This window comes from Taudactylus pleione, unplaced genomic scaffold, assembly GCF_031769625.1.
Source record: "Taudactylus pleione unplaced genomic scaffold, aTauple2 ptg000242l, whole genome shotgun sequence".
In the NCBI taxonomy this organism is placed as follows: Eukaryota; Metazoa; Chordata; class Amphibia; order Anura; family Myobatrachidae; genus Taudactylus; species Taudactylus pleione.
In genome coordinates this window covers 11,375,306-11,402,503 of record NW_028284644.1, presented here as the reverse complement: position 1 = coordinate 11,402,503, position 27,198 = coordinate 11,375,306, and the positions used below count along the sequence as shown (strand labels likewise).

At 44.9% G+C, this 27,198-nt stretch overlaps 1 protein-coding gene across 1 annotated transcript in view; it reads right to left on the bottom strand.

Annotated features, from left to right (window-relative positions):
- CDK18 (cyclin dependent kinase 18) overlaps nt 1–27,198 on the bottom strand; it is a 197,404-nt gene that overhangs the window by 43,792 nt on the left and 126,414 nt on the right. Inside the window, exons 6-8 of the mRNA XM_088479662.1 lie at nt 11,187–11,306; nt 9,913–9,969; nt 1,527–1,641 (exon numbers count right to left, since the gene is read on the bottom strand). Coding sequence (XP_088335788.1) covers nt 1,527–1,641; nt 9,913–9,969; nt 11,187–11,306 — 292 coding nt within the window. The remainder of the gene's footprint in view (nt 1–1,526; nt 1,642–9,912; nt 9,970–11,186; nt 11,307–27,198) is intronic.

The following is a 27,198-nucleotide window of genomic DNA, read 5'->3' as shown; positions in this document are numbered from 1 at the left end:
GACTAATTTCGTAATGTGTTTGTTACTACTCTACTACGGGATGCAGTCAGGAAGCTGTCGGTCGCAATGCCGACCGCCGGCTTCCCGTCTGTCTAATCCTGATAAGTTACAAATGATAGGCGTCGAAATCCCGACACCCGGCTTACCGATCTAAGGTAACCCGGGCGGCGGGGACAGCCGCGGTTTTAGGTTAGGGGCTCCCGGGGGGGGGACTTGCGGTTAGGCACCCCCCTGGGAGGTTAGGGTTAGGCACCCCCCCAGGAGACTTATGTTTAGGCTGCGGGGAAGGGGGGGTTAGGTTTAGGCACTTAGAGGGGGGTTAGGGTTAGGCACTTGGGGGGAGGTTAGGGTTAGGCACCCCTAAAGGAGGGTTGGGGGGTAAAAAAAGGTTAGATAATACTTACCTTTTGTAGCTTCGGGATCTTCACCCCTGCTAGGCTTCCGCTGTCGGGATTTGAACCATGCAGCCGGCGGTAAATCATACTGTCATACTGATTTCCTCTATTACACATCATTCCGATTGTTACCATGAATTATCCGAGGAATTCTTATTAGGAGAAGTTTCCATTAGGTGACCTGGTGTACCACACTGAATATACACAAATTTGGATAAATCTATACTATGCATGCAGAAGCCCTGGCGACTTTACCGGTAAGCGTATGTAGCTTCATGGGAAAGACGGCTGTTATAGTTGCAGTCATAGATTTTTATTCTAAGAATTTATCAAGAGTTCTTCTTTGAATCATAACAAAAAGCACAAATGTATGAAATGAAGAAGGACCTAGGTTCCCTTACTTTCATAACATCACTAAAGTGTAAATGAGGCTTTAAAAGTTTAAATCAAATAAGGGTCTTCCCATTGGGATTCGGTCAATATCCTGACAGATGGCATACTGTCGCTTAGAATGCTGATGCCGGGATCCCGACACCTGTCAGAATCCCGGCGCCGGCATCTGACGGTACGTACTTGGGTTAGGGGCACGGTTAGGATAAAGGGGGAGGTGGAGGGTTAGGCACTAGGGGGAGGGCTTGGGTTAGGCACTAGGGGGGGAGGGTTAGGTTTAGGGGCGAGGAGGGGGAGATTAGGTTTAGGCACTGCGGGGGGGGGAGGTTAGGTTCACACACCGGGGAGGGGGGTTATGGGTAGGGAGAGGAGGTGGATTAGGATATTGACAGACAAGTGTCGGTATCCTAACCCTATTGAGATGCCGTCGTCAGGATTCTGACCGCCGGGATCCCGTACCCAACTCTTCCAATGTGCTAGTAGGCAGGATGCCTAAGTGTTCTTTTACTTTTTCCACCATGTGTCAGGCCATGTGTAGCTACAATCTCACAAATGGTTACACTAAGATTTTGCAAAGATGCACTTTCCAAAAGTAGGCGTACACTTACGTAAGCACAAGGCGATCTACTAGGCACATTTGCACAAAATAAAGTACAGCGCTTCACCTCTTTTGTTACCTGCACTGACTATCTGTCTATTTGTTCCACTCTTCTCTCATATCTGTCATCCCCTCTTTCGTACCTTCTCTGATTGCTGTGCATGGTGCTCCCTCTTCATGTTCCAGTCTGATTTCTTTTAGGGCCACCAAGTTCTCTGTGAGTTTGCTGCGGCCCTTGAACACAGTGGCATATGTTCCCTATAACAGAGATTACAGTCACAATGTATTTGTGTGGCAGTATTTGTAGTTCAACGTTTTATTTAAAATATTTAAAATCCACTTTGTTAATTGGGTTGATAAGTGAAGGATATATATATATATATATATATATATATATATATATATATTGCTGTTGTATAATGATACTAGTAAGCCTAATGCTTTCTGGACCAGGAACTACTGGATAAAAATTAGGGGTGAGCGGGTTCGGATTTCTGAAATCCGAACCCCCCCGAGCCCTCCCGATCCGAGTCTGATCCGAGTCAGGCTCGACTTTTCCCGCCTGACTCGGATCTGAAATCGAGGCAAAACGTCATCATCCCGCCTTCCGAGTCTCGCGGGTTTTGGATCCTATATAAGGTACCCGCGTCGGCGCCATTTTCTCACTCGGCTGTGGACAGTGAAGAGGGAGGGTGGGAGTTAGGGCTGTGTAGTGTAGTGTAGTGTAGTGCTGCTGTTGTCCACTACTTCAAAGTCCATAGGGGCTGGCTGTGTTGTGCTGTGCTGCTGTTGTTAATAGGGGCTGTGTCCACTACTTCAAAGTCCATAGGGGCTGGCTGGACTGTGTTGTGCAGTCAGTTCTCCATAGGGGCTGTGTCCACTCCAAAGTCCTGTGCAGTGTCCCAGTCCTAAAGGGGTGCTGTAGTGTTGTCCAGGGGGTGCTCTGTCCATCAGGGGTGCTCCCCCCAAGTGCTAAAAAAATAATATATTTTCTGTGTTTGTGAATTGTGTGCGCAGTAGCCGCACGTGCATCAACAAAGTAGTGCCAAGCGTGCGCCTGTGTCATAAGTAAAGGGCCGGCTGGCTTGACCGTTAAGGGTGCTGTAACCCCCGAAAGTACACTCCAGTCCAAACCAAAAAAAAAATTATTTTCTGTGTTTGTGAATTGTGTGCGCAGTAGCCGCACGTGCATCAACAAAGTAGTGCCAAGCGTGCGCCTGTGTCATAAGTAAAGGGCCGGCTGGCTTGACCGTTAAGGGTGCTGTAACCCCCGAAAGTACACTCCAGTCCAAACCAAAAAAAAAATTATTTTCTGTGTTTGTGAATTGTGTGCGCAGTAGCCGCACGTGCATCAACAAAGTAGTGCCAAGCGTGCGCCTGTGTCATAAGTAAAGGGCCGGCTGGCTTGACCGTTAAAGGGTGCTGTAACCCCCAAAGTACACTCCAGTCCAAACCAAAAAAAAAATTATTTTCTGTGTTTGTGAATTGTGTGCGCAGTAGCCGCACGTGCATCATCAAAGTAGTGCCAAGCGTGCGCCTGTGTCATAAGTAAAGGGCCGGCTGGCTTGACCATTAAGGGTGCTGTAACCCCCAAAAGTACACTCCAGTCCAAACCAAAAAAAAAAAAGATTTTCTGTGTTTGTGAATTGTGTGCGCAGTAGCCGCACGTGCATCAACAAAGTAGTGCCAAGCGTGCGCCTGTGTCATAAGTAAAGGGCCGGCTGGCTTGACCGTTAAAGGGTTCTGTAACCCCCAAAGTACACTCCAAAACAAAAAAATATATATTTTCTGTGTTTGTGACTTGTGTGCACTGTGGCTGCACGTGCATCAACAAAGGAGCAGCGCCAAGCGTGCGCCTGTGTCCCATAAGTAAAGAGCTGGCTGGCTCATTTCTTAAAGGGTGGTGTAACCCACAAAGTGCACTACTCTCCAGCAAAAAAAAAAAATATTTTCTGTGTTTGTGTGCGCCTTAGCCGCACGTATATATCAATATAACATAAATGGAGGACCAAACTTTCTCCGATAAAAATAAAATAGGGAAAGATCAAGAACCACTTCCTCCTAGTGCTGTAGCTGCTGCTGGGAGTTGTTCATCATCCCAGAGAGGAAGTAGGAACATCACTACTTTTACTAAACAATTGACCCTCCAACAGTCCCTAGCGATGAGGATGAAGTACGACAGCAGTCATCCTGAAGCAAAACGTATAACTGAGGCCTTGACTGCTATGTTGGTGTTAGACGTGCGTCCGGTATCCGCCATTAGTGCAGTGGGATTTAGACAATTGATGGAGGTAGTGTGTCCTCGGTTCCAAATCCCGTCTAGATTCCACCTGCATCCTCAAAGCAGCAGCGACAAGCGTGCGTCTGTCTGTTAAAGGGTGGTGACACCCTCAAAGTGTGCTACACAAACAATTAAAATATTGTTCTTTTTTTTTCTGTCTTTGTGAATTGTGTGGGCTGTAGCCGCACTTGCATCCTCAAAGCAGCAGCGACAAGCGTGCGTCTGTCTGTTAAAGGGTGTTGTAACTCTCAAAGTGCTCCAAAAAATAATTTTTTTTTTTTAATGTGTTTGTGACTTGTGTGCGATGTAGCCGCACTTGCATCCTCAAAGCAGCAGCGACAAGCGTGCGTCTGTCTGTTAAAGGGTGGTGACACCCTCAAAGTGTGCTACACAAACAATAAAAATATTCTTCTTCTTTTTTCTGTCTTTGTGAATTGTGTGGGCTGTAGCCGCACCTGCATCCTTAAAGCAGCAGCGACAAGCGTGCGTCTGTCTGTTAAAGGGTGGTGACACCCTCAAATTGTGCTACACAAACAGTAAAAATATTCTTCTTTTTTTTTCGGTCTTTGTGAAATGTGTGGGCTGTAGCAGCACCTGCATCCTTAAAGCAGCAGCGACAAGCGTGCGTCTGTCTGTTAAAGGGTGGTGTAACTCTCAAAGTGCTCCAAAAAATAAAAAACTATTTTTTTAATGTGTTTGTGACTTGTGTGCGATGTAGCCGCACTTGCATCCTCAAAGCAGCAGCGACAAGCGTGCGTCTGTCTGTTAAAGGGTGGTGACACCCTCAAAGTGTGCTACACAAACAATAAAAATATTGTTCTTTTTTTTTCTGTCTTTGTGAATTGTGTGGGCTGTAGCCGCACCTGCATCCTTAAAGCAGCAGCGACAAGCGTGCGTCTGTCTGTTAAAGGGTGGTGACACCCTCAAAGTGTGGTACACAAACAATTAAAATAGTGTTCTTTTTTTTTCGGTCTTTGTGAAATGTGTGGGCTGTAGCCGCACCTGCATCCTTAAAGCAGCAGCGACAAGCGTGCGTCTGTCTGTTAAAGGGTGGTGACACCCTCAAAGTGTGCTACACAAACAATAAAAATATTCTTCTTCTTTTTTCTGTCTTTGTGAATTGTGTGGGCTGTAGCCGCACTTGCATCCTCAAAGCAGCAGCGACAAGCGTGCGTCTGTCTGTTAAAGGGTGGTGTAACCCTCAAAGTGCGCTCCACAAACAATAAAAATATTCTTTTTTTTTTCTGTCTTTGTGAATTGTGTGGGCTGTAGCCGCACTTGCATCCTCAAAGCAGCAGCGACAAGCGTGCGTCTGTCTGTTAAAGGATTACATCGGTGACAGCATCCAAGTAGGCATGTCAGACAGTCCGTACCTGTACTGGCAGGAAAAAGAAGCAATTTGGAGGTCCCTGTACAAACTGGCTCTATTTTACCTGAGTTGCCCCCGCTTCAGTGTGTACTCCGAAAGAGTGTTTAGTGCAGCCGGGAACCTTGTCAGCGAAAGGCGTAGGAGGTTGCTTCCACAAAATGTGGAGAAGATGATGTTCATAAAATGAATTATCAACTCTTCCAGGGAGACCAGCCTCCAGAACGTACAGAGGGACCTGTGGTTCCAGCAGGGACGAATTAATACTCTGTGAGGATGAGGATGTACACACTGAAGAGGGTGAGGAATCGGTGGATGAGGATGACATCTTGCCTCCGTAGAGCCAGTTTGTGCAGGGACAGATTAATTGCCAGCTTGTTTTGTGGGGGCCCAAACGAACCAATCATTTCAGCCACAGTTGTGTGGCAGACCCTGGCGCTGAAATGATTGGTTTGTTAAAGTGTGCATGTCCTGTTTATACAACATAAGGGTGGGTGGGAGGGCCCAAGGACAATTCCATCTTGCACCTCTTTTTTTTCTTTGCATTATGTACAGTTTGGGGCCTAGTTTTTCAAACTGCCATCCTGTCTGCCACTGCAGTTTCACGCCTAGATGGGTCACGTGTTTGTGCCGCCCACTCGTGTCGCTTAGCATAGTCATCCAGCTACCTCGGTGCAACCTTTTGGACATAAAAACACTATTGTGAGGTGTTCAGAATAGACTGGAAATGAGTGGAAATTAAGGTTATAGAGGTTAATAATAGCATAGGAGCAGAAAAACCTACAAATTCTGTGCTTTTAGCTGTTTTTATGCTTTTTTTCAAAAAAATACAGATCCAAAACACAAAACCCAGAAACCAAAACACGGAAGGGTGGTTTTGGCAAAACCAATCCAGATGCAAAACACGAAGAAAGATCCAGATCCTAAACCAAAACACGAAAAGTGGCCGGTGCACACCCCTAATAAAAATAAGTCTAACAGAAGAGTCTTATTTGGCACAGAAACTTATGCTTGAGCAAGTTCTACAACAATTACTCACGAATCTGGGTGGTAATAGAAAATCAGAGAATTTACTGTCTTTGGTGACTGGAGATGAACATACAAAGCCAGAGCATGACCCAAAAAGCCATAGGGCCTGATTCTGAGCTGCAAACAAAAGAGCACGCAGCAGTGCCTATTGGCGGTTCTCCGTCTGCGAGTTTATGCAAATGCCCCTACAAACTCTTTCCCTTGTGTACATCCAGGATGCCAAATGTGCAAGGACTGAGACTACCACTTTTAGTGCTCTGTAATACTGATTGGTGCATCCTTATATGACCATGGCCTCCTATGCTTGTGGCTGTGTGTCTGTGAATGCAGCCACTTGTACTGACACGCCCACCACACTCCCATAACATGTATACTGATTGGACCATTTTGCGTCCACCTCCCAGCCTCCACCCCTGGAACGCCCATAATTTTTCTGCCATATTTCTGATACCGTGTGACCAGATCGCATCTATAGCTATAAGGTTAATGTCGCTTTCATTAATATGGGTTATGGCACATCATTGCTCATTGAGTGATGACATATAGCTATACAGCACTGCTTTTTATGTTATACCATGCTTCTTCTGCTCACTCATTGTTTCACTTGTGACAAATATTAGTGAACTATCCAGAATCCCCAGCAAAAATAAATGTATCCTGTAAAAATATTATTATTATTATTATTATTATTATTATTATGCATTTATATTGATATAGGGCATCTTTATACTGCCAACTAGTAGTACCCAAAGTTTTCCACTACTGCAAGGTTACTGTCATACAAAAAATAATGGAAATAAATGATTTGGTTAATAAGCATTCGACTTTTTTTAAACTTTACGCTTTATTGTACTTTTTTTTCTTTCTTTTTAAGTTTAATAATCACAATTTCTTTTCCCTTGCAGAGTGGGGGAGGGAGTCAAACTGCATGATCTAGCAAACATATGAAAAAAGATATCACAGTTGTGCAAACTTTGTGTTGGTTCTTCATAAAAAACACCATTTGCAAAACCCCTACCACAGACTGCACAAAAAGACAGACATTTTTTGGAAATATTTCTCATTGGTAAGATTGGTGAAATCAAAGGCGTTTGATTATGATGACAATAAAAAAGTGCCCGAGATGATCGGTAAAATGTGGTAACAAAGTAACAAATAGCATGCAGATGAATTCAGGGCACAGACATGGCCATCATTATCACCAACATGATACCTGTACCAAGCTTACGTGAGGCACAAAAATATGTTTTTTAAAAGCCGTATCTTTAAGATAAAATCGTAAGCATTGTAAAGGGTTAAATCGATTTTGTTCACTTTGCAATTGGTTTGTTCTACAATGTATCTAGTTTGTGATAACCTACATAAGGGTCATGTCGTGGGATATCATTTTAATTAAATATCTGGTTTAATTACGAAAACAGCATCCAATTTATAAGTTGTAAAATGACCTAATAAACTGCAGTTTGACAAGTCCCTCCCAATAACTTAAACCTAAATGTAAATAACTTTCCTTTATTTCCTCTATTTTAAATGTCAAAACTACGACATCATATTATTATTATTATTTATTTATTAATTCACTTTTTAACAGAAAAACAGTAACGTCCAATCAAATACATAACGTGGATTGTGGGCCTGATTCATAATAGTACGTAATGGTTTGCGTTACTACTCTGATTGTGAGGTCTCCATCTGCGAGATTGCTCGCAGTGCCCCCAAGCCGCAGAATGCGTTTGGGGGGCAGAGTGAGGGCTGCGACAGGGTCCTTTCTACAAAATGGAGGCGCGTCAACCCCATTTTACAGGCGTGGCCAGGCCAGGGTCTGTGTCTTCCGATGCAGATTTCCTGGCCTTGGTTACGGAGCTGCGAGGGGCAATCTAAGTATCCTCAGAGTTACTCAGAATGACAAATGTCTCGCAGAAGATCGGATGCTGCACCTTAGGATGCAGCACTCAGATCTGCGATGCAGTCAGAAGGGATCTATTTACACCAGACGCCTCCAGCCACATTAGCATGCTTGTTGTACAGTATTACACAGTCGCTTCCCTGGGGCTGAGCAATACCGAACAACTCTGAATCAGCCCCCCTGTTACATCAAGTATAAGAATCATATGCCTATTAAAATCAAGAGACATACAGTCAGGTCCATAAATATTGGGACATTGACAGAATTTTCATATTTTGGCCTCTATTCACCACCACAATGGCTTTGAAATGAAACAAACAAGATGTGCTTTAACTGCAGACTTTCAGATTTAATTTGAGGGTAATTACATCCAAATCAGGTGAACGGTGTAGGAATTACAACAGTTTCTATATGTGCCTCCCACTTTTTAAGGGGCCAAAAGTAATGGGACTATCAACTCAAAAGCTATTTCATGGACAGGTGTGGGCTATTCCCTCGTTATTTCATTATCAATTAAGCAGGTAAAAGGTCTGGAGTTGATTCTAGGTGTGACATTTGCATTTGGAATCAGTTGCTGTCGACTCTCAATATGAGATCCAAAGAGCTGTCACTATCAGTGAAGCAAGCCATCATTAGGCTGAAAAATCAAAACAAACCCATCAGAGAGATAGCAAAAACATTAGGTGTGGCCAAATCAACTGTTTGCAACATTCTTAAAAAGAAAGAACGCACCGGAGAACTCAGCAACACCAAAAGACACGGAAGACCACAGAAAACAACTGTGGTGGATGACAGAATAATTATTTTCCTGGTGAAGAAAAACCCCTTCACAACAATTGGCCAAATAAAGAACACTCTCCAGGAGATTGGTGTATATGTGTCAAAGTCAACAATCAAGAGAAGACTTCACAAGAGTGAATATAGAGGGTTCACCACAAGATGTAAACCATTGGTGAGACACAAAAACAGGAAGACCAGATTAGAGTTTGCCAAACATCATCTTAAAAAGCCATTACAGTTCTGGAACAACATCCTATGGACAGATGAGACAAAGATCAACTTGTACCAGAGTGATGGGAAGAGAAGAGTATGGAGAAGGAAAGGAACTGCTCATGATCCAAAACATACCACCTCATCAGTGAAGCATGGTGGTGGTAGTGTCATGGCGTGGGCATGTATGGCTGCCAATGGAACTGGTTCCCTTGTATTTATTGATGATGTAACTGCTGACAAAAGCAGCAGAATGAATTCTGAAGTGTTTCGGGCAATATTATATGCTCATATTCAGTCAAATGCTTCAGAACTCATTGGACGCGCTTCACAGTGCAGATGGACAATGACCCGAAGCATACTGCAAAAGCAACCAAAGAGTTTTTTAAGGCTAAAAAGTGGAATGTTATGCAATGGCCAAGTCAATCCCCTGACCTGAATCCGAATGAGCATGCATTTCACTTGATGAAGACAAAACTGAGGGGAAAATGCCCCAAGAACAAGCAGACATTTGCAGTAGAGGCCTGGCAGAGCATCACCAGGGATGAAACCCAGCATCTGGTGATGTCTGTGCATTCCAGACTTCAGACTGTAATTGCCTGCAAAGGATTTGCAACAAAGTATTAAAAAGTGAAAGTTAGATTTAGGATTGTTTAGTTTGTCCCATTACTTTTGGCCCCTTAAAAAGTGGGAGGCACATATAGAAACCGTTGTAATTCCTACACCGTTCACCTGATTTGGATGTAATTACCCTCAAATTAAATCTGAAAGTCTGCAGTTAAAGCACATCTTGTTTGTTTCATTTCAAAGCCATTGTGGTGGTGATTAGAGGCCAAAATATGAAAATTCTATCAATGTCCCAATATTTATGCACCTGACTGTATATTCATAGAGATATAAACATCAGAAACAAAATAGAGGAATTTGTGCCCCAGTGAAAGAGGAAATTCATCTCACCTCTCCCAATTTGTCCAACTTCACATACGTTTCCAATTTGCCAAACCCAATATCTGACTGCATGAAAAAAATAAAAACAGATTAGAAAACATTCTTGCCTAGCGTAATGGAAGGACATATTGAACTTCCAAAGTGGCATAATTTGTGGTACTTAAAACTTTGGATTAATATGCACTTTTTATACAAACATCCACAATTGTAAAGTGCCAAGTGGGCACATTTCTCTATACAGTCTGCAGGACTGTTTGTCACATGGTTTAGCAAATACATGTAGCTACACACAAAGAAGGAACTTTATTAAAAAGTGCTAAGCTGTGGGTCAGCAGCACAGCTACCATTTTGTGATGCCATTAGCATTTTCCCCCTGGAAATGCATAATTTTTTGAGAAGAATGTAAATTTGTGGTCCAAGAACTCAGTAGAAGAATGGAATGTTGTATAATCAGATGGGAGAAGCTGGGTGGGAGCTTTCCTTGTCAACTGAGGAATAAGTGCATTATTATACCTAGTTGTGTACCAACATGCAAAAAAGGTTTACTATGGAAGAATGAGATTATCTAAAGGAGATTGATGTGGTGCAAGAAGCTTGTTAGAATGTGGTATTGTACACTCTTTTATGTTTTATAACATAAAATAGAAAATTTAAAATATAGGACAAAAAGACCTTAAAAGGTACAACAAAATAAAACAAAATAATACAATAAAGACAGATCAAAGACAAAACACTTGTGTGCCTTAAGTTTAGCAATAACAAAATGTAGATAAACACTGGACAAAATGGTGAAGATAGGCCTAGAAATACAAATATAATGTGTGCCAGGAAAGGGCAATACAAAAAAAGAAAGTGGCTGCTGATTTGCGGTAAGAAAAATGCTCCACCCCCAATAAGCATGCTCATACCCTTGCACTTTTTCCCCCACTTGCACTTCATTTAAATAATGCCATCCTTCCTTCAATAGGGAACCTTACTTTGCATGCATGTATGTAATTAGGTATAATAATGCACGTATCCCTTACACCCAGCCTCACCCAAAAGAATATACCACACTTTGCTCTTCCACTAAGATGACCTGCAAATGTACACTCTTCTCAATAACCTGGTGCATTTACTCAGAAAAAAACATGCATATGGCATCACAAGATGGTACCTGTCCTGCTGATCTCAAATTCTGCACTTTATTGTGCTAAGTCACTACTCTGACATCTGGCAAACTGTACACTGAAATAGGCCCAATTTAGGTAAATTATGAATAAATCATCTTTGTGCCTACTAACCAAGGATGCTCTCCTTGATATCCGAGTCAATGGCTTTGGATTATCTTCTGGACTATTCATTTGCAGCTTGTCAGGGGGTAAATGGATGTCCATGGTCAAAGATAGCCTTTTACTGACATCCTGCAGAGGAAACACAAGCATCTTCCATTTACAATCTCTGGACACAGTCATAAGAAAGATCATAAGAATATTACAACCTTAAATTATATATTACTTATACAGCAAATCTAAAGCACAATGTTTCTTTTTTATAGATGGACTTGACAAATGAGCTGCATAGAGTTTCATACACCGTAATCTGAATAACATGTATAAGAATACACATACATAATGGGAAGGGACAGATTACTGTTTGTGATGGCCCCAGTGCAACTAATTTATGGGGGCCCACACCAACAAAATTGTCAATATGATATACTGGGATGTTATTAAAAAGTTTAATGTGTAACTACTCCCGACACCACAAATGTATTAAACACTGTAGTGCCCTGGCCATAGTTCACATTAAGCTACACCGACACCCCAGTTCACATTATTCCGGCTGTGTCTGGAGAATTGGGATGGGGAGGGAGGGGGCATACTGGCGTGGGTCAAGTTCAGCAAGGTTGTGTTCACGCAAATGCAACTGATGCAGACATGTAGAGACATCGATTTTCAGTTTGCACACAGTATGCTTTGTACATAAAGTTCAGTGTGATTTTTCATTGTGAGATCAATAATAAAATCAATAATAACATGTACTGTACATCAATAATAACCTGTACTGTACATCAATATCCTGTACTGTACATCAATAATCACCTATATTGTACATCAATAATAACCTGTACTGTACATCAATAATAACCTGTACTCTATATTTTAAAACAGAAAACTTCTAAATAAATCAGAATTGTGTCCCATGTATGTACTTCATAGAGGGTCTCCTCCAGGTGTTCTTGCTACTTTCTTACTTTGTATAGTTTTCCGCATTAGCTGACATTATATACCTGCATGGACAGATCTATTGATCATAAAGAAGCTATGATCTGCCCTCGGGACCTGCCATGTTTATCTTTTGGATAGAAAACATTAAATTTATGAGTGACCATCTTGGTTACCACAGTTTTATGCAAGATGAGCCACAGTAATGTGCCGGAAATCCCCAGAACCACCATCATTTTAGTTTTGGAGAAAAACATCAAGGAAACCCTCATAATATTACAAATGAATATACTTAAGTAGAGGCTGTCCGGCCATAAACGGCATGGTACGTAGCTAAAGTCGAATGTCATATTTTCTGCTCTGGAAAATACTCTATAGCCATGGGAATTGAACTGTGATGTAATGTATTACATGATTGCCTGTTTATTTTGTATATATGTAAATAGCTGCTCTGGTCTCTGGTTGTTGCCATGGTATTAGCATGGAATTATCCCTAATGATAATGAACAGGAAAGACATCTGTCTTTGTGCTTTAATGGTGAAGTTGACATGTTCACTGAAAGAAAAATCCTAGCGATTCTTTAAATGATACGTCTAGGTGGCAGCAACCCTGTCTAATGTAATAATACAGTAACTGTGACAATAGTACCTTGTACCATACATTGCAGACAGGGACGCAGAGAAGAGGAAGGGCGGCCACTAATAACTTGGGCCCGGGCTTGTTGGAGGGGCTGGGTCAGCTGCTAAGGTGGTCAAATATCCACATTTGTAGCATGCGGAGCCATGCATAGTATGGTCAGCTGCTGGAGGGGGCTTGGCCACACCTCTCTATGTGTGCACACCCCCAGTACACAGGCCCTTGTCGGCTCTTGACAGCTCTGACTGCAGATGTTTGAGACTTCCTCTCCTGGAGCTCTTTCAGGGGAGGTCACAGTGGCAAGTGCAGAGTGCATGGGGATACAAATTGCATCATCATGGACCCCTGACCAGTCAAAAGCCTCTTCTGAGCATAGGGGGCCAATTGTCTCAGTGCCGGCGGGGGCAGCATGGCACTGACAGTTACTCTCACCCCTAGCCCCAGTAGTTGATACAGTTTATATATAAATTATTTATGGAGAGATAGAATGAATAGTAGGCCTGATTCAGAGCCGGACGCTATTTGCGCTCGCTCGTTCAGAAAAAGGGGCCGGATATTTAAATAGAGCGCTCGCTATTTGCGGTCTGTTGACACCTCTATGTCTGAACGAGCGAACAAAACATGCGCTCGCTATTTTTAAAAAAATGCCCCCTGGCCGCTCGCATCCTACGTCATCTCCGCTTTTTATTAGGCCTATCGAGTACATCGAAAGGCGTATGAACTGCTCGCAGTGCTTGTGCTTGGATTTTCCTACCGCAATCATTCGAGCAGTTCAGGTTAAAAGACAACCAAGTGACGTGGCCGATGACGCTGCTTTGTTAATTCTGCACACCCTTAAAACGCCCGTTTTGACCGTTTGGCACGCCTGCGTTCGGATCTCCACTCCCCGTTTTCAAGCACCTTCCCCTGTTACCACCCACAAACGCCTCATTCTGTCACTCAAAATAGCAGGCATTCGCTATTTTGCGAGCACACGATTTCCGACCGCAATGACTGGTTCGCGCATGCGTAATACAACCTATATGCATGCGCAGTTGTGCGAACATCGCTCGGAGCGAACGAGCGGCCGCTTACGAGCGGCTCTGAATCAGACCCAGTGTACAGAAAGCATACCTCCCAACATGACCCATTCCAAGAGGGACAAAATACTCTGTTCCTGGACATCCCTCTTAATTTATGATGCCATCACCTGTGTTGAACTAGTTAAATGATAAGAAAGGAGTTTCAGCACAGGTGATGGCAATAATAAATTAAGAGGGAAGTCCAGGAACACAGCATTTTGTACCTCCTGGAATGGATCATGTTGGGAGGTATGGATAGCATCACTTTCTTTAAAACCAAAATTCAGCTAAAAGATCGTGAATGCAGTGGATTGATGTTTTTCTATTGTGTATGCAGCTAAGTCGCACAGCACATGCGTCCTGGTTGTTACTTGTTAGTGCACAGAGTCGAAGTACTAATTCAGATGCACAGTGGGGAGGATGCATCAAGCATTGTATTTTGGATACGATGCATTCTGTCTCTGATCACATGCATATCAGTGTTTAGTAACACCATATGCATGAACATTGCAGCAAAGGATAGCTGTCCTTTGCAGTGTGGGGACTTCCAGGATTATTATCCAGAGGCCCCTCTGGTGTCCTTCTGTACAGGCGCGGCCATCGCATGTGTGAGCCGCGCTGTACTCAGGGAGGGATCCTATTGCACCCCTCTTGGGGAAAACTCTGAAAAGAAGCCCATAGGCATTGGCGTTGCCTATTGGGACCAAGCTCAGGAAAGTTTAGTTTTCTGGAGTTAGGTGCATATGCGAAATGCAGCCAAAACTCAGAAAAAGCAATTTTCTGCGGTTTGACTGCATTTGTGCCTTTGGTGCATCCTGCCCAGGGTCTGGAATGTATTAGAAATTAGAGATGTGCGGGTTCGGATTTACTCGGATATGTTCGGACCTCAAAAACTGCATTTTATTTGTATATTGCCTATCACGTGTTTTGGATAGCCAATAAAATAAATCTGAACTAATCTGAACTTGCGATAATTTTGGCGAAAAGAACCGAGGAAATCCGAACCCGCACATCTCTATTAGAAATATGTTGGGCGAGCTGACTGGCCGCACTTTTACAGGGCTCCCGCGGTGTATATCTCCCACCACCCTACACCGCGATCTATAGAGATTCGCCGGACCCCCGAATCATCCGAGGGTCCCTGGGATACTGCAGGCAAGTGTGGTGCATGCCCCGGCCCATTGCACCGCTTGCATTCTCCCGGAATTCATTTGGGGGTCAAGTTTTCAGCTTTGTGGCTCCGACTCTATGGATTTCACTTCCCCGCACAGTTCGAGAGGCCTCCACTCTAGAGTCCTTAAAAAATAGACTCAAGACTTACCGATTCACCCAAGCATTTCACTAATGTCCATTGTTAAGCTTGTTTTGTATTTTGTGCTGTAAAGGCAAATGTAAAGCACTTTGAGTACTTTTAGGAGAAAAGCGTTATATAAATAACATTATTATTATTATTACATGCCGAAGTCCAGTTGCACATCCATATTGGATCTCGGCCGGGCATATTATTGCCTATCCCTCCCTCCACCAGCAGCTGCCTGTATACCTGCCTGCCTTGGGTGATCAGCAGAGCACTCAGCTACCCCCTCCAAGCTGATACTTCTCTGTGAAGCCTCCTCCTTGTGCTGCACCTCCCATGGCCGCCATCTTGAAAAACGGCCAGACTTCCTCACACAGCTCCTGCCTTCCTCCCCCCTGTTTTGCTGCCTGCACTGTGGGACTGTGTGGCTTGCTTCTCACTCCTGAAGCTACCTCTCCTCTCAAGCTTAGAGCCTGTCTTTACTATAATTAATCCAGGATTGGATTCACATCTCTTCAAGCTCCCTCTAGTGGTCACTTGCATCACTTGCACCCCATTCTGAGAGAAATTTGTGGCCAATCCACAGCATATACCTAGGGGTCAGGCCACCAAAGGGAAAGACTAGCCTACAGTTCCATCCTCGTCTCCTGGTTCCCCTGCTTCACCCTCCACTGATAACATTCTGGATGCAGTCTCCAACATGGCTCAGTTTAGTACTGCTTCGGTGGCTAAGGCTCAAGAAATATCCGAGCTTCTCTCTCCTCTGCTACATAAAAAGCTGGCTGGTCTCAAAGAATCCATCCAAGTCTGAGGGACTTATGTATCAAGGACATAAATTATTGTTGTTCCAGGACTTCTTGTATCAAGTGGAGATGAGAAGAGAGTATTCCCCTATCTGCGAGGCTTTATTTGATGCGGGTTTAAAATATGCATTAATGTATCCTGCTAAATTGTGGATCTTGCACGACGGCAAACAGCACTACTTCAATTCTCCAACGCCTGAGAAAGTCTTCCTGGACTCTCTATCTGATCCTGCTATTTCTCCTACTGATGCAGTTGACTGAGAAGTTATATGCTGTTTATTACATCATTTTGGTACTTTCAGTATGGAGAGTCTAAATTTAGATACGTGTATTCCATATCTAGTTTATTGTCTGTTATTTTTCTCGCCACTTGTTAGGTATGTCTGGTGTGAATCTCTGGTAACCCGCAGGTTTTTTTCTTTCCTCCTTTTTTCTTCTTTACCCTCCCTTTCCCTTATCTTCTCAATTTTTCTCTTCCCAAATTCACCCCTAATTAAGTGGTGATGGATTATCATAAAAACATAGGCAGGTAGGGACATTTACCTACCTGCCTATGTTTTTATGATAATCCATCACCACTTAATTAGGGGTGAATTTGTCTATGTATTAGAATCAACATTAAATCAACTGTTTAAAGCAAGTCACACAGAGTCAGTGTCCGTGCTGCACCTATTGGGCCCTTCATTCACATCCACTCGGCTCACTGGGACGCAGGGAGGAGATGGACCAGCAGACATCGTAACTGGGTAAGTAATTTCCACCATGCTTAGACTGCATTATAGTGTCCGACAAATACCCTGATACTGCGTTCCTTGTTCCCGAGGTGGTCTCAGCTGTGACGGAGGTGGCACCTACAGCATCTTGATTTGCACAACATCTACATTTTGCTCATAGAAAACTCTGCCTAAAGTTACTGCCGACCTGGTACATATTATAGACTCACATTATTTTGCTCTTAGAAAACTGAGCCTGAAGATATTGCAAACCTGATATATATTTAGAGACTTATATTATTGTCTCTTTATTTATACAAGACTTACCTATCCTTTGTGGTTAAACCAGCTTATCTCCATACGTCTGTTTAAAACACATAAGACTTTATCTAAGATACCAGAATTCAATTCCCAGCCTCAAGTTTTTGTCTACCTGACGTCACCCTGGTCACCTATACAGAGGGACTTATAACGGAATATCTAGAGATTTAAATACGAATAGGTTATAACATAGATAGACACTATAGTACATTATGACTATATATACATAATAATTTCATTCAAATATCCCATTACCACAGAGCACTTTCCCCCTCTTGTTTTTGTATTTATTCTTGTTAAGGAAGCAGGGACACTTCCTGGGTGAGCAGCTAGTGGCAATTAATTTCCCTTCCCTGAGAGCGCTGACTGCTATGCCTTTATTGTTATTACATACACAACCTTTGTCTTCTCCACCTCATTTGACACAAAATGTATTACTCCACACTACACGCTTGGCGATATGCCAGAGCTCAAATGAAGGTCTCTCCTAGCGTCTCCTTATTCCTCCCCATTGATCACAACCCTGGATTTGCGGCTGGATTTTTATCACGTTTTCACTACCTGAGTTCACAAGAGGCTTCGCTACATTTATCAATTATTGGACACGTCCACCATGACTATTTATTTTCACGAACATCTACAGGAAAAATGCCCTCGCCTTCGAATACCATTATTTGTCTACTTCCAAGTACGTAGCTATGTATCTGCTTTAGTATCTCAACTCCCCGTCCCATCTGAGAATAGCGGTTTGGATGATGTGCCGTCTCGCTGCCCTACTATGTCGTTTTCCACCTCCCTGCTTTACGCTCATATACGCTGTGTAATAAACCTAGATGTAGAAACAACTGGAGCAGCCAAATGGAGCTCCACATTTTCTACTATATCTTTGCCTTCTATTTTTAAATCTTTTGATAAGCTTAACAAACAACTAATTTCTGCATCCTACGCCGAAAATGCATTATAAAATATTGCATCCTACTTATTTCACCCCCAGATTAAGATTCCTCACAGTCGCCTCTACAGACTCCAAATGTTTGAAGTGTAAGCCCGATGCGGATCTAATACATTGTATGTGGTCCTGTGTGGAGGTACAGGGGTTCTGGTCCCTAGTTCACACATATATATCCACCACGCTAGGAATTAATTTTGAATTAACACCTATGTGGGATATGTGGGATATCATGCCAGTGTCTGGGTTATCTTGCCCCCCTAAAAGTGCCCGTCAGTTATTATCAAAGATCGCAGCAGCTGCAAAGAAAACTATCCTATCCTAATGGATCTCTGCTGATACTTTGACACTCACTCTTTTACAACCTAGAATATCGTACTTATTCCATATGGACTGGTTGGAATTATCTCTTAATAAAGATAAAGGAGCAGAAAAGTTTTTTACTTCTGGCTCCCGTATGTACACACATTGGCCCTCATTCAGAGGCGGTCAGAGGATGCAAACGGTCGCTCAGAAACTGGGCGGCCGCTTGCATCCTGACCGGCCGCCTCTGTTTTGGTCGCTAGGCTGTGGGTTTACACCCACAGCTCTAACGACCGCTAGGGTGATGGTCGCGATGGTCATAGACCATCGCGACCATCGGGGCTTACGACGAGACCCTAGGGTAGGGTCTCACTTGTCGTAAGCCCCGAAGAGCTTCTGACTCTGTCAGAGCCGGAAGCTCTCCACTGACATCACTAGTGATGTCAGTGGGGCCTCCCCCAAACGGCAGGCGTTCCCATGGGAACGCCTCCGTTTGGGCTGCCACCCCCCCGGCCCGCCTTCCAAACGGGGCGAGCTGTCAATCAACATCGACAGCTCGCCCCCTTTGGAAAGAGACCCGCTACGACCGACGCTGTCGGTCGTAGCGGGTCTCACGCATGCGCACGAAGGAGCCGGCTCCCTAGTGCGCACGCGCACTGGACAAACATCGAGGCGGCCGTGCGGTCATAGACCGTACGGCCGCCTCTGAATGAAGCCCATTGTCCTCGAAGGTCAAAAATATGCTCCATGCTTGGTATAATGAAGACATTTTGCCGACAGGTGCTCCCCTCACTGTATCCTGTATCCACTGATGAGTTATTTGTGTTTAACTTTGTTGACTTTATCGCACCTGGCTTATGGTTTTGTGACTCTATGTTCTCCATGGACTCTGGGCCTGATTCAGACCCGCACGCGAGCGCTGTGTGCTCGCAAGCGGGTTGATGGTGGCCCAGTGCGCATGCGCACGGTGGAGCCGGCTCCGTCGTGCGCATGAGAGAGACCCGGATAGCGACGGGCAATCCGTCGCTCCGGGTCTCGTACCAGAGGGGGCGTGTTGTCAATGTTGAGTGACAGCACGCCCCCTTTGGTGGGCGGGCCGGGGGCGTGGCTGCCCAGACGGAGGCATTCCCATGGAACGCCTACCATTTGGGTGCGGCCCCACTGACATCACAAGTGATGTCAGTGGGAGAGCTTTCAGCTCTGTTAGAGTCGAAAGCACTCTTGGGCTTGCGGCAACTAGACCCTACCACAAGGGTCTCGTCGCAAGCCCGATGGTTGCGATGGTCTTGACCATCGCGACCATCTTCCTGGCCACTCGCTATAGCTGTGGGTGGTCAATCACAGCTATGCGAGCGGCCGCTCTAATAAAACAGAAGGCCGGCCCTGATTCAGAGCGAGCACTCTGTCAGAGCGTCCGGCTCTGAATCAGGCCCTCTGTTTGGAATAATCTTTCTGACTAATCTTTAGTGTCATGTTACTTCTTGACCGCTATATTGTATTGTTTATTGCAGTCTTACAATAAAATATGATTAAAAAAAAAGAAATGTGTTGGGTGTTCCTGGGCGGTGACAGGGGTGAATGGCTAATCAGACTCACGGAGATACTGCATTTTATGGGAGTATTATGGGAGGTTTGCGAGCATGTCGCTGAAAGTGACTGGGCACAAAGATGCTTTATCACTTAAATACCAGTTGAAGAGTCTGCACCTAGTGCAAATTTTGATGGTGTGACCGAAGGTGGTGCCTTAAGATGCACCAAGCAGTATTTGAGAATCTAAAGAAGTTGCTATTGGCGCCTCTGTTCTTGCACATCAGGACGCATAAATGTACACCAGGAGAGGGCTTTGTAGCGACATCAGCATTAAGTCACAGACGAGACTGTGTCAAAAGACGCTGCTGTATCCAATGCAGAATAAGCCCCACTGGCTTTCTACAGACGGGATATAATCTTGGTGCCAGTTTTACATCATTGTGTCACACGCACAGTGCGGCAAAAGAAGGAAGTGTGCACCCTGCCCCATTGAGCCGGCACCTGGCAGGATGCGTAGTTGAACTTCAGCCAGCCGAGAGAATGGAGGAAGGTAAGGGGTGCAGGGTGATTGGGGGCGTTAGCGTGAGCTGTTAGGGGGACAGTGTGATCTGTAAGAGGTGCAGTGTAAGGTGAGCAGTGTGATTTATGAGGGGGAGTAGTGTGATCTTTAGAGGGACAGTATGAGAAGGCAGTGTGATCTGTGAGGGTGATTAGTGTGATCTGTGTGGGGGCACTACTACTGTGAAGCAGACGTGTCCACATACACCTTACTTCCTTGCGCGTAAAGCAGCCCTTCTAGTTGAGCCATGCCGTGGCGAGCCTTGGTAGTGCCGAGCGTCTTTTTGTGCAACTTTTTACCTTCAAATGCGTCTTATTCGCAAATTGATGCAAACAGCCGCTGACACTGTAATGTAGCATTTCACATGCAGATACACCTGCAGTCACACACAACATATATGCATGCCGCATATCATTTTAATGATGCTTGTGCATCCTATTAGCGTCACTTTCCAAATAAGACCCATTTGAAGGTAAAAAGTCACGCGAAAAGACGGGTGGCGCTCACACTTTATATTTAAAACAACTTGTATAAGGAGCACTACTTCTGTGTTGCATAATGTATATAAGAGGTACTACTATTGTGTGGCTGTGTATAAGGGCCACTGCTACTGTGTATAACGGGCACTACTACTGTGTATAAGAAGTACGTCTACTGTGTGTCAAAATATGTATAAGGGGCACAACTACTGGAATCGGTATGTAATCCCGGCTGCCGCATGGCCGGCAGTTCGATTCCCGGCAGCGGCAGCCTGACAAATGAGCAGAGCATGGCAGCGGAAGCCCGACAGCGTTGGAAATCCCGATCGTCCCTAAGGTAAGTATAAACTAGGGATGTGCAGGCTCGGATAGGCTCGAGTTTGCACGTGGAGTTCGGATTTTTCCCTCCAAAAAAACGGAACTCAGAACGAGGCAAAACGTCATCTTACATGGACGAACATCATCATTCCTGGACAAAAGACCAGGAATGATGATGTTCGTCCATGTAAGATGACGTTTTGCCTCGTTCTGAGTTCCGTTTTTTTGGAGGGAAAAATCCGAACTCCACGTGCAAACTCGAACCTATCCGAGCCTGCACATCCCTAGTATAAACTAACCTAACCCCCTAACCCTCCTTAGGGGTGCCTAACCCTAACCTCCCCCCCCAAGTGCCTAACCCTAATCCCCCCTCTAAGTGCCTAAACCTAACACCCCTTCCCCGCTGCCTAAACCTAAGTCCCCCGGGGGGGTGCCTAACCCTGTCCCCCCTGGGGGTGCCTAGCCCTAACCCTCCCTCCCCCTAGCCTAACCCTCCCGGGGGGGTGCCTAGCCCTAAGTCCCTCCCGGGTGTCTTAAACCTAACCCTCCCCCCCGCGGCTGTCCGCTCGCGGCGCCCGGCATCCCTTCGATCGGGATGCCGGGCGCCTGTCTCCCGGCGTTGGGGAAATGACAGGCGTCTAGATACAGACGCCCGGCATTTCACCCTCGCCGGGATATGACAGTCGGGAAGCCGGCTGCCGGTATTAAGGCAGCCGGTTTCCCGATTGTATACCCAACTATTATGTGGTAAAATGTGCATAAGGGGTACTACTACTGTGTTGCATCATAACGTGAATAAGGGTCACTACTGTGTGGGGTGTAATGTGATTAGGGGCAATTCTGTGTAGCATAATGTGAATAGGGGACACTACTGTGTGGCATGTGAATTTTGCGCACTGTATGGCATAATGTGAATTGGAGCATTATGTTACAGTGCATATAATGTAACAAAGATCTGACTTTTTAAATGTATTTTATGTGAATCATGGGGTGCACTAACCTATGTAAACTTTACACTCTCTCTATTAAATTGCAATCTGGATGTAACGGAGGAGGGGGGTCCCAGACTGGTAACTTGCCTAGCGACCCATGGGGTCTTAATCCTGCTCTGATGCAGATAATATTCCGTATCTGACGGCTGGCAATTAGGCAGCCTCTGTATTTGCTAAAGTGCATATAACCATCTGTAGAGATACAGACAGTCTGGTGTTAATAATGCCACTCCTGAAAGGATTAACACTATCATAAATCAATAAAAGAGAAAAACAGGTGCACAGAAAACACACACCTTATTTAAACCAAAAAATTAGAGGAATGAACATATTGATGTATCAAAAAAATACATTTAATAAACCAATCAAACTAATAAATTTACTCTCCAGTAGAAGAATTCTGTGGATAATGAGTTGCAAAGCAGGTGTAGGATTGGCGCTACCTACAGTACAACTACATTGCAAATTATTATCCACAGCACTCTCTTGTCGGAGAGTAAAGAAACATCTTTGTTAAGGATGATTTACTCTCTGAAAAACTCTATTCTTATCGGGAAAAAATAGCCTTATTGCACATTACTCACCTAGACAGGGCAGTATATCCCAATCCAGAGCTGGCCCTATCAAAATTAGTGCCCTAGGCAAGATTTTGGGTGATGCCCCCCATGGGATCCTGAAAAAGTGGGTGGCCTTACAGAAGGTGAGTGGTCTCACTGTGCTGTGGCCCCTTCCCCATTGTGCTGCGCTCCCAGCACCCCTCACCCAGCACAGATCACAGGACAGCACACATCACCCAGCACAGCACCCTTCTACCAGCACAGATCACAGCACAGTACCCCTCACCCAGCACAACACCCCTCACCCAGCAAAGCACGTCTCTCCTAGCACAGCACCCATCACCCCTCTCCCAGCACAGCACCCGCGCTAACCACTAGCCGTCATCCATGCTGCCAGCCCTAGACGGGTTTGGGTGCCCTAAAGGCATTCCAAATGCCCTAGGCATTTGCTTAGTTTGTCTATGCCTAGGGCCAGCACTGTCCCAATCTCCTGCCAGTCTTTCTAACCAATTCTCATCACTTACTGGTAAGATCACTTTTTCCATCTATCAGGTGTTTGCAGGTTGCTGCATATTACCAGTTGATTTATTTCCCTTAGCTATATTAAGGGCTTACTGTCTCTCAAAGAGAAGCCTGACACCAAAAGCATAGTTATGCGTAATAAGAAAATCATACTGGGACATAACTCATTGATCATCAATGACTTTTCTTAACATCAACATATGTAACATTCTGTACGAAACAAGTTTTTTTTTCTTTTAATACAAGAGTACTGCACATACTTGCTCTATTTGTATATTACTGGCCCAATTAGCGTGTCACAAACCGGGGTCTTAGCCTGACTTATCCGTTCCAGTGCTGCCAGTTTCAGGTGGGCTGTACAGATGTGTCCTCATACAGCTAGCCTCCTTTTGCGTTAACCAGCCCTTCTAGTTACGCCATGCCGTGGCATGACTTGGTAACATCGAGTGTATTTCCGTGCGTCTTATTTGCACAGTGATGCGAAAAGTTATCACAAGCAGCTTCTGCTGATTAAAATGGTATGCAGCATGCCTATGTTCTGTGAGCAACTGCGGGTGTATCTGCATGCGAAATGCTACGTTACAGTGTCAGCGGCTGTAACACTGTAACGTGGCGTTTCGTATGCAGATACACCCGCAGTTGCACACAGAACATAGGCATGCTGCATATAATTTTAATCAGCAGAATCTGATTGTGCTAACTATTTGCATCGCTGTGCGCATAAGGAACATTTGAAGATAAAAAGTCGCACAAAAAGACACTCTGCCCTACTGAGTTTTACAGAGCTCCTACGTTATGTGTAGCGTGACTTGTAGCACGGAGGATAGATGTATGTGGACACATCTGTATCTGTCATGGCCTTCTGCAGTGTTCCTGATTACCTGTTTGTTTCTATTTTTCTAGGCTACATGGGCGCGGCCATGTTGGATGCAGTCAGGTGATTGATCAATCCAGTCATATCCCGAGTGCTGTGCTCACATGACTCCTGCCTCCAATGACAATCAGGAACGCAGTATTTAAACCTACGCCTGAGACCCTGTAATCTGCCTGTGTCCAGCACATCTGTCGTCTACCTGTGTCTAGCACTACTGTCAACTACCTGTGTCCAGCGCTTATGCCATCAGGCTGAATATTCTGTGCTTACTGACAGTCTGTTCTCCACCAGCTCTACCACCATCAGCCTGAATTTATTAGTACTATAAAACTACTGTTCCAATTTCCAACCTATGCTATAACCATCTGTGCCGTAACTTCAGCTTGTACTTGATACTTCCTGTGAGTCCCCAAGCAAGTTAATTACATTGTCAACTCACCTGCTCATTGCTGGTTCCCGCAGACTTGTTTCTGCCTCACTGCTTATCAGCACCTTGCTGCTACTTCCTCATTCTACATCTGTGGATTCCTGGAGCTGCTGTTTTCATTTCTCCTCTGAGCAATTATACATCGGACTTTACACCAGCTTCTGAGACGTACTCTAATGTACCAAATGTACTCTACTGTGCTGAGTTTCTGGTGGTTTGGCTGACCCTGGGTACTAAGGGTGAGGACTCCAGGTTTGTGTCCCTTACCTTATTTAGGGTACATGTCCAGATCGTCCAGTCTTTGTTCGTTCTCGGTCTCCAGTCAGGCTCACAGGTTTCTGAGTCTCCTCTGGTTCAGTTTCCTGAGCTCCCAGTAGCAGGTTCCAGTTCCATGGTCCTGGGGTTCAGGCTCCTGTGGTTTCTCTCATTGGTTCCAGGGGCTGGGATTCAGGTCCGGAGCTGTGTTCCTCTCATTGGTTCCAGGGGCTGGCTAGTGATTTCCAGTTGTCTGGTTAAAACCAGATTGTGGTCCAGAGTTGTTCCCCACTTATTGGACCACTCTGATTTATGAGCAGAAGTCCTATTCCACCTCCAAGGCATCACTACTCCTCGTCAGTACTCCCTAAGGGTCCTGCCTCAGATCAGAACCCCAAGCTCGTGACACTACTCACTACTGACCTCCACACATGTAATATTACTGAATGGCTGAGTGTATAACAAAAACTTAGCTTGCATATTTAGCAACCTAATTTACTTTGTAGAAATAAATACAGTTGTTATATATCATATTTACTAATGTAGATGATAACATACGATATTCACATATTCTTTGATACAAAATAACATCAAAGGTCATGTCCTAGAATCCAACACTATAACATCTGCCCTGTGCCAGAAAGAGCATTGGCACCCCCCTATTTTTTAAATAGGGACATAACGCACCCGAAAAAGGGCCATGGCCTCATGGGGAAAGGCCAGGGAAGAGATAGGGGAGGGCAGGAGAAGCTGGGGATAAAATAAGAGGAAGCTACAAGTGAGAATGATAGCAGGAAAATTGACAGGCCCAAACAGCGCCCCCTGCCCTGCGGTGCCCTGTGCCATGGCACAAGTCACACTACTCTATACCTCTATACTTCTTCCAACCACAAAGCTAAGCTTTCACAACCAAAGAAGATAAGGGACAAAGAGGCCTATTTGTCAATATTGTTGATTGTTTTTCACACCCTTTTCACATTATTTTAGTATCACATAAATTTATTAAAGGGCAGTTAGAGTAGTTTTCATGGCTCTTCAGCCACCGGTATTTCATACCCATTCCCTATATAATATAGCTGGCAAATGGGCCAGGCAACAGGTCTGTCAGTTAGTCATAGGAAGTTGCACTTAGCCATTAGTGAAACTCAATTATGTAGGAATGTATATATATATATATATATATATATATATATATATATATACACACATACATAATTACATGGTTTCATATAATATTAAGTCAAATAACTAATATAAACAAAGAGTGCTGGTTTTAAAAAATGTATATATTTGTTAATAGTTGATAAACCACATATCTATTAGAATAACCAAGGGTTAAAGTGGGTCAGGAAGGGGCGGAACTGTCTCCTCCAGTCCACCTTACCTGGCCAGTCACTCAGCCAGCCTTGTGCCACAGGGAGGCACCGGGCTGGAGAGACGCCGATGCTGCCTACTACATTTGCCGGGCTCCCGCTGAGATTTTGTTACCAGCGGGCCCCCGGCTCCTTCCCTACAGTTGCAGCAAGAGGCTGGAATTCACTACCACTGGGAGCACTGCATAAGGGGCACTACCACCGGGGGCACTGCATAAGGGGCACCACTACAATGGGCATTACACAAGGGGCACTACTGCTGTGGGCATGTGTATTAGGGGCACTACTACTGTGGGCATTGTGTATAAGGGGCATTTATGTGGGCATTGTGTAAAAGGGGTACTACTGTTTGTCATGAGATGAATAAGGGACAATACTATGTGGTGTAATTTGAATCCGTCACTATGTGCGGTGTAATGTGAATAAGATTATGCTACTGTGTGGCGTAATTTTAATTGGGGATACTATTGTGTGACCATGCCCCTTTCCTTTGAGACCACGCCCCATTTTGCTGCGCACTGTCCCATTATCGAAAAAAGGTAGGGAGGGTGCAAATGTATAGATTCATAGTCTGTAGCGGGTGCCGAGGACAGAGGAAGGTGAGTTCCACCACGTCTCTAGGACCACTTTAAGCACTGTGGCCCTGATTCAGAGCCGGGCGCTCTGACAGAGCAAGACCATCGCGACCATCGGGCTTGCGACGAGACCCTTGCGGTAGGGTCTCGCTGCCGCAAGCCCTGGAGTGCTTTTGGCTCTATCAGAGCCAAAAGCACTCCCACTGACATCACTAGTGTCAGTGGGATGTCAGTGGGATGTCCCACTGACATCACTAGTGATGTCAGTGGGGCCGGCCCCAGACGGTAGGCGTTCCCATGGGAACGCTTCCGTCTGGGCAGCCACGCCCCTGGCACGCCCACCACAGGAGGTGTGCTGTCAATCACCATCGACAGCACGCCCCCTTTGGTGCGAGACCCATAACGACGGCTTGGCCGTCGTTATTCGGGTCTCGCGCATGCGCACGACGGAGCCGCCTCCGTCGTGCACATGCGCTCTTGGGCAACATCGACCCGCTTGCGAGCGCTCAGCGCTCGCGAGCGGGTCTGAATCAGGCCCTGAGC